Below are 7,500 nucleotides of genomic sequence, written 5' to 3'. Positions count from 1 at the left end.
TTTTCATTTCATGTCAAGAAATGAGGATGTCAAGAAATGAGGATTCTAAGAAATGAAGATTCTAAGAAATGAGGATGCCGAGAAATGAGGATTCTAAGAAATGAGGATGCTAAGAAATGTGGATGTCAAGAAATGAGGATTCTAAGAAATGTGGATGTCAAGAAATGAGGATTCTAAGAAATTAGGATGCCGAGAAAATATGATACAAAATAAAAGAGAATAAAAAAAAAAGAATATTAAAAAAATGAGGATTCTAAGAAATGGGAATGCAAACACAGCAGTGTGAAATGAGAAATGAACAGGTAGGAATATCACAAAATGACACCCGTATCAAACAAAGTGAAAGAATGAAGACTTAGATAATCCACTTACTTGAGATGAGTTATCGGACACCTGAGGAAAAAGGACTCAAAATTATGAAGAAGGATTGTATAAAAAGAGATGTCAATTGCGTGAGTGTACAGGGAGATGGTGTAAAATGTTAGGGAACCATTTCAGTGAACCCAAATAGGGAAAAGCTTTGAGAATTTTTATTATCATAATATTTATCTTTATTATTATTATTATCATCATTATCATCATGATGATTGATATTGTTTTTATCATTATCATCATTAATACTATTATCACTGTTAGTTACTGAATTATCATTTTCTTTGTCATTAGTACTATGATTACCGTTATCATTATCATTGCTAGTATTATCGTACTTATCATTACTGGCATTACTCTTTCTATTGTGTTATCATTAATTTTGTTACTTTTACGCTATGCTACAAAAAAGGACTCATTCCTGTTCATGAGAAAAAAAAATCTCAATAACATATGCCTAGAATAAATGGAAAATGGTCTACATATCTCTTCAGACATTGCCTTTGCTATCTGGATAAAAACATTTTTATTCCAGAACACTTCAGGTAGATGGGCTAAGCAGTTGATAATAATAAAAAAAAAATCTAGAAAAAAAAAAAAATCAATTTCTTTCTGGAATACAGAATCCTTCAAGAGCCATTCAGTATCAGCTGGAACTTTCCAATGTATTACATATATATATTTACATAGTATTTAGTATTTTAGTATTTACATAGTATTTACATAGGCGCTCACCACCTATCACTGCAGTTTAGTTCTAAAGACCCAAGTGAACGCATAGACCTATCTGGATTTATCAAAGACGGCATCAAGAAAGGGCATACATTTTCCAAATCCATTATGCTGTGCGTGGGACTAATTCATCAAGATATGCTTACTATTTCGGTATGGAAAGAGAGCTTGTAAAGAAGACTTAATGGGAAAAAAATAATACTAAGAGGCGACTAGGTGAGAGTGATTTACATTGCAGTCCCATACGTCGAGCTTCTAAATGGTTTTGTTAATTTTTGAATAACATCAGTCGCACATGTCGAACTTCTAAATGGTTTTGTTAATTTTTGAATAACTTCAGTCGCACACGTCGAGCTTATAAATAGTTTTGTTAATTTTTGTACAACTTCAGTCGAACACGTCGTGACTCTAAATAGTTTTGTTAATTTTTGTATAACTTTTGTATAAATACAGAGTACATGCACTTTTTTTTTTTTTTTATAATAGGCTGTCCAATTCAGACGTCATGTATATGAACTTTGCCCGTTTTTTTTTCACAGAAAGTAAGTTTTGATTTTTACATTTCATTTTTCAGGTCATAAAATCATCCTTTGAAGAGAATAATGGTCATGTTCTATAATTTTATAACGTAAGCAATAAAAAAGATAACCTACGATCAAATATAGTGTTATCATTATTTTTGTCATTATCATTATCAGCATTATTATAAGTACCATTCCTTTCATCACCATTACTTAAATGATTATCATCTTCATTATCATCATCATGGTTACTGTTATTATCATTATCATCTTCCAATCTTCCTCACTAAACAAAAGGAAACACAAGGAAAGAAAACAAACACGAAAGGCAACTGTTTAAAAAAAAAAAAAAAAAAAAAAAAAAAAAAAAAAAAAAAAAAAAAAAAAAAAAAACTAATTTTTCTAACTTCTAATCTTACTCATAAGGTAATTCATTGTAGTAGCGTTTCGCTTATTTTTCCTGCCCATCTTTTCTGCCATACAAACGAATAATTTGCTAAAAATGATAATGATAGAAAAATAAAAAAAAATAAACCACGAGTATTCCAGACTCTAAATTACTTACATTTCCCAATTAGCTTCGAATATAAATCAACCTAAGCTGTTCGTGACGTGAGTTTAGTGTAAATACATTTTTGATTGTGTCCGTGAGAGAAGGTATTACATCCTTCGCTAAAGAATATTGACATACAAATGGAAAGATAAATATTCATATAGATAAATATATAGTCAAATGATGTAGAGACATTAGTGGATATAGATATATGGGAAAGCAATAAAATTGTAGAAGGTTAAAAGTTCTAGGCTTCAGCGAGGGTGGTTGGTGAGAGATCTATTTACAAAGGACTTGTAGTAATGGCACAAAATAGATTACCTTGCCAGAAAATATATATCATTTGCGTGAGTACTCGGTATTAACAATGTGAAAAAGCGTTTTATGAATTTTAAGAATTCTTACATGCGTTAAAATCGTCCTTCAAATAACTCAACTTCCTTTAAAATGCACATTCTTTTCTTGTATTTTCTTCTATTCTCTCTTCGTGTCTGTTTCTCTCTTTCTGCGCTCTGCTCGTTCTCTCTTAACACAAAGCTTTCCATTATAACCACATTCGTCTATCTGTACAGAGCTGGCCTCGTATCCGTGCCGCAAAGCACACTAACTAGTATTGGAAAAATGTTCTAAAATAAAGAAAGAAACAGAGAGAAAAAAACTAAAAATAAACAGTATATGTAAAAGAATTGAACAATCAACGGGCACGCAGGTGGGGCGGGGACAGTTTGATTATTTCGTTATAATTCAATCCAATAATGTATCTCTCTCTCTTTCTCTCTCACACACACACATGACACAAGACACTATAACAATGTTGGTACAAACAGATTTGAAAAAAAAAAAACACATCTTATGGGACAAATCATGATACAGCTTTTTATCAAAGAATCCTCAAACACTTTATTCCTAAATATTTAAGAACGCATGAAATTTCACACGAATTTTGCCATCCTAAAAATACGTGTCCCATTCGCCCTGAATTTTCAACAATTTTTCTTGGCTTTTTATACTCTTATTTGCTATAAGAACAAATGTCTTTATCATTTTTTCATCTTACATTTACAAAATCGATCTCACTTATTATTATATATTTTTTTACTTTGTGTAATAATCAGTAATATAAACAACCCCTCACTAAATAGTTTAAATAGTTTCATTTCAAAAAAAAAAAAAAAAATATATATATATATATATATATATATATTCATTCAATACTCTAATTCTTTCGACGCCATCTTGATATCTTACTTATCAACATTTATTACACATCTCGCCCACTCATATCCTGCACAGCCTCGCAAAAGAAGGACAGCCATTTTTAGCTCATTCCAACACTGTATTCAAGGAGGCGCACTTCCACGGTGGAAACAAATGGGGTCTTTGGTCTTGCTTAGGATTAATTACTGAGAGTGTCAGGACGCGCACCCTGAATTATTTTTCCTTTCTCTCAGCATGGAGACTATAAATATGGTACAACACCGTTTCTTATATATTTGTCTTTTGTTCGTTTTGCATGGAAATTTTATATATTTTCGTTTTAGTTTGTATGTTTATTGTCGTTCCTCCATTCTACAAGGGCATACCCTAAGAAGGACTGCCCGTTTTCCTATGAGATGCGTCGCTGTTAGATGGCGTTAACTATCCCAAGCCGCCCCCCCCACCCCCAGACACATGTGGATGGGCGGGAGTATCATCCCGCGCCATCACTCCCGATTGTGTTGTAGCTGGGGTCAAGTCAGAGGATATTTTCCTATGCTCGTGACCCACCCACCTGTCTTCGAAGGAGTTAATAATTATAAGTTAGGTATGACCTGCATTCTAGGAATTTTGTAAGATGCTTTGATAACTTCACGGATCTATGTGGTAGAACATGTTTATGTATGAATATGCTACCGCCCTTTCTTGTCTTTTCATTCATGTTTATTTATTTATTTTTTTTTATTATTATTAGTTTATGTAATGTAACTGCCCTTTGTTTTGTACTCGTTTTGGTACTTTTAATCATGACTATTTTTTAAGTTATGAATTTTAATAATTGTATTATATTTTGTTTGAAATATTTTACGTGCTCTGGACACTGATACCTATGAAGCATTAGAATAATTAAATATATGTCTTTCAAACTTATTGTTTCATTAATCATAATAAATATTCACATCAGATATTAAAAAAAATGAAGGTGAGCACTGATGAAAATAATTTAACTATCATTTTTCCTTGATAAAGTGACCTGACCTAATAATTGGTACGTTAACAGGGTACTACAGCAGAGGTGTCAAGTGGACTGTTTATATGTCTTTCACTATAAATGAAACGTATGAAGGGCTTATCAGTATGCCTGGCATCCTTATATGCTCTCTTCCTGAACCAAACCTATGGTGTTCCCTACATCTTTCGTCTTGTAAATGGAACGTAGTGAGTGTGAACTAGTGATCATGGTAGTGCATGAGATATTTCATGCAAGCAAACCCCCCCCCCCATCTCTTCTTCTCTGCCTGTTCCTTTCTACACACCATACTATTGCATATCATGTAGTCAACTCATTATATATTACTGTTTGTGCGTCTAAATGCATCTAGATGTGTATTTATTGTTTGTGATGCTAAGAAACTATTTTTATTTTTGTTTTTGTTTTATAGGTGTGTTGTTTGTGTGCTTTCTGTGCTTGGCAATTTATTCACCTTTTCTTTCATGCCAAAGGGTAACCGTGTTAACTTTATTTTTAACTGACCCAGTGTGAGAAATATATTTTATATATATCTATATACCTATGTATATATATATATATATATATATATATATATATATATATATGTGTATATATATATATATGTATGTGTATATATATGTATATATATATGTGTGTATATGTATATATAAATACATATACATATGTATAAATATATATACATATGTATATATATATAATATATATATATAACATATATTTATATAATATATATATAACATATATATATATATATATATATATATATATAATAATATATATAATATNATATATATAATATATATATATAGTATATATAATATAATATATATAATATATATATATAGTATATATAATATAATATATATAATATAATATATGTATAGTATATATAATATAATATATATAATATAATATATATGATATAATATATATTATATAATATATATATATATATACTATATATATAATATATATATATAACATATATATAACATATATATAACATATATATATGATATATATATATATATAATATATATATACTATATATAATATATATTTAATATATATATAATATATATAATATATATATATATATATATATGATATATATAATATTAATATATATATACAATATATATGTATATATATATATATATGTATATATATGCATATATATATATATATTTATATATATATTTATATATATATTTATATATACACACATATGTGTATGTGTATATGTATATGTTAATGTATGTATATGTGTGTGTGTATGTATAAACATATATGTGTTTGTATATATGTATAAATATATATATATATACATACATATATATATATATATATATATATATATATATATATATATATATATATATATATATATATATATATATACATATACTCATATATGTATAATTATATACATATATACATATATATATATATTCATATTTATATACATATATGCATAAAAATACACACACATATATATATACACACACACAAACACATACATATCAAAGAAGCTGAAAATAGGATTGTTTTTCACGAATATCTTTTCCTTTATTTCCAAAAGGAAATAAATAGTTTGTGCTATGTCTTGCCTCACATACGAACTGTATTAATAATAGTCACGGTTGAATAAAAATCCTGACAAAATTTTATTCTAATGTACAAAATTATATTCCTCTGGTATTTCTACATCTATACATATTCACATTTGACATATAGTAATAGGATCTACTATTGTGCAAGCACGAATGTGGACGTAATTGCACACTGTAAATAAAGACAAAACATACACATGTTTATACCTTTGTCTAAATGTTAATGGATAAAAAGATTATTGGCTGTACCTCTGCCATGAAAAATTTGATGGCTGGGTGACAACAATACAGTAGGTAACTATTGAAGAGGTACAGAATGAATTGAACAGACTTTCTCTCGTTCACTCTCCCTTCCTCTCCCCGACTTTTGGGCCTTTCTTTCACTTTATCTCTTTCTTTCTGTCTGTCTCTGTCTCTCTATCTATTCTTATACTGTATATCTCTTCTCTCTTTCTCGCTCTCTCTCTCTCTGGGTCTGCCTCTCACTCACTGACTATTTGACTGCCTCGCCACCTCCTCTCTTTGCCATCTCATTTCTTTCTTTCGCAACAGTACTATCATTCACCAAAAGAGTGCTTCGAGTACATATATGATTGCGAGATAAAATTTGGAGATTACCAACGTTGAGGGAACTGCTTGAAGTAAATGCCTCGGGAGGAATGAGGTCTCTGATTGAATGCTCCTCCTTACTGACGTCCAGGGCTGAAGTGACTGCCGAAAGTCTGGACAGATGAAGGACTTTCCTCGAATCCATACGAAAAACCGGAGTTACCCTGGTTGCCCAGGATGTCGAGAAGTCCTGGACCCCCAGAGGCTGATGCCAGGAGTCCTGGAGTGCCAGAAACTGTGCCGAGACCTTGCAAAGTTGTTTGGCTGCGATTGGGGTCATGAGCGCTGCTGTCAGATGTTGGGACGACGTTTCCGCGATTGCCTTGAAGGAAATCGGAAGCCACGAAGAGCGCGACATTCCCGCTGAAGGAAGCCGGAGTACCGCTGGGAGTGAAGGACCCATGAGCGGCCACGCCTCCCTGGTTTCCAAAGACGTTACTCTGACCAGAAAAGTCGTGTGCACTCGGAAAGCCAGTGGTGTCGGCAATGCCAGCAGGCACTGCAGATGCTCTGGAACCTGGGACTGCCACGAATGGTGACTGTGCTGCGGTGCCTTGGTGGATCAGTTGGCCTTGGAAAGGAATGGTGCTGGGACTGGACACGGAACCCACGAAGGGGGTGCCACTTGGTCTAGCAACCGAGCCCTGGAAAGCTACGCTACTTGGGGTGGCTACTGCACCCTGGAATACGGCGTTCTGGAAGGATGTGGCACCTTGGTGGGCAGCATTAACTGGCTGGACCGCAAAGCCCTCGGGAACCGGAGTAGGTTGGTGAGCAAAGCTGCCTGGGAGAGTCAAGGCACTCTGGTCGGTTCCATGGTTCGTCTGAACCACAGGGCCCAAGTGAGCAAGATTTGGGTGAGCTGAAGCA

General features: G+C 32.2%; 1 protein-coding gene across 1 annotated transcript in view; it reads right to left on the bottom strand.

Annotated features, from left to right (window-relative positions):
• Nucleotides 1-6,053: 6,053 nt before the first annotated feature.
• Nucleotides 6,054-7,500, bottom strand: part of LOC122259775 (uncharacterized) — a 6,225-nt gene continuing 4,778 nt past the window's right edge. Inside the window, exon 3 of the mRNA XM_086542887.1 lies at nt 6,054-7,500. This exon is cut by the window's right edge and continues 1,106 nt beyond it. Coding sequence (XP_086399013.1) covers nt 6,708-7,500 — 793 coding nt within the window. The 3' untranslated portion in view covers nt 6,054-6,707.

The sequence above is a fragment of the Penaeus japonicus genome, unplaced genomic scaffold (assembly GCF_977035675.1).
Source record: "Penaeus japonicus unplaced genomic scaffold, GWHDUDI00000001_assembly GWHDUDI00000013, whole genome shotgun sequence".
NCBI classification, from domain to species: domain Eukaryota; kingdom Metazoa; phylum Arthropoda; class Malacostraca; order Decapoda; family Penaeidae; genus Penaeus; species Penaeus japonicus.
Note: the sequence above shows the minus strand (reverse complement) of the source record. Positions and strands in the feature narration are given on the sequence as shown.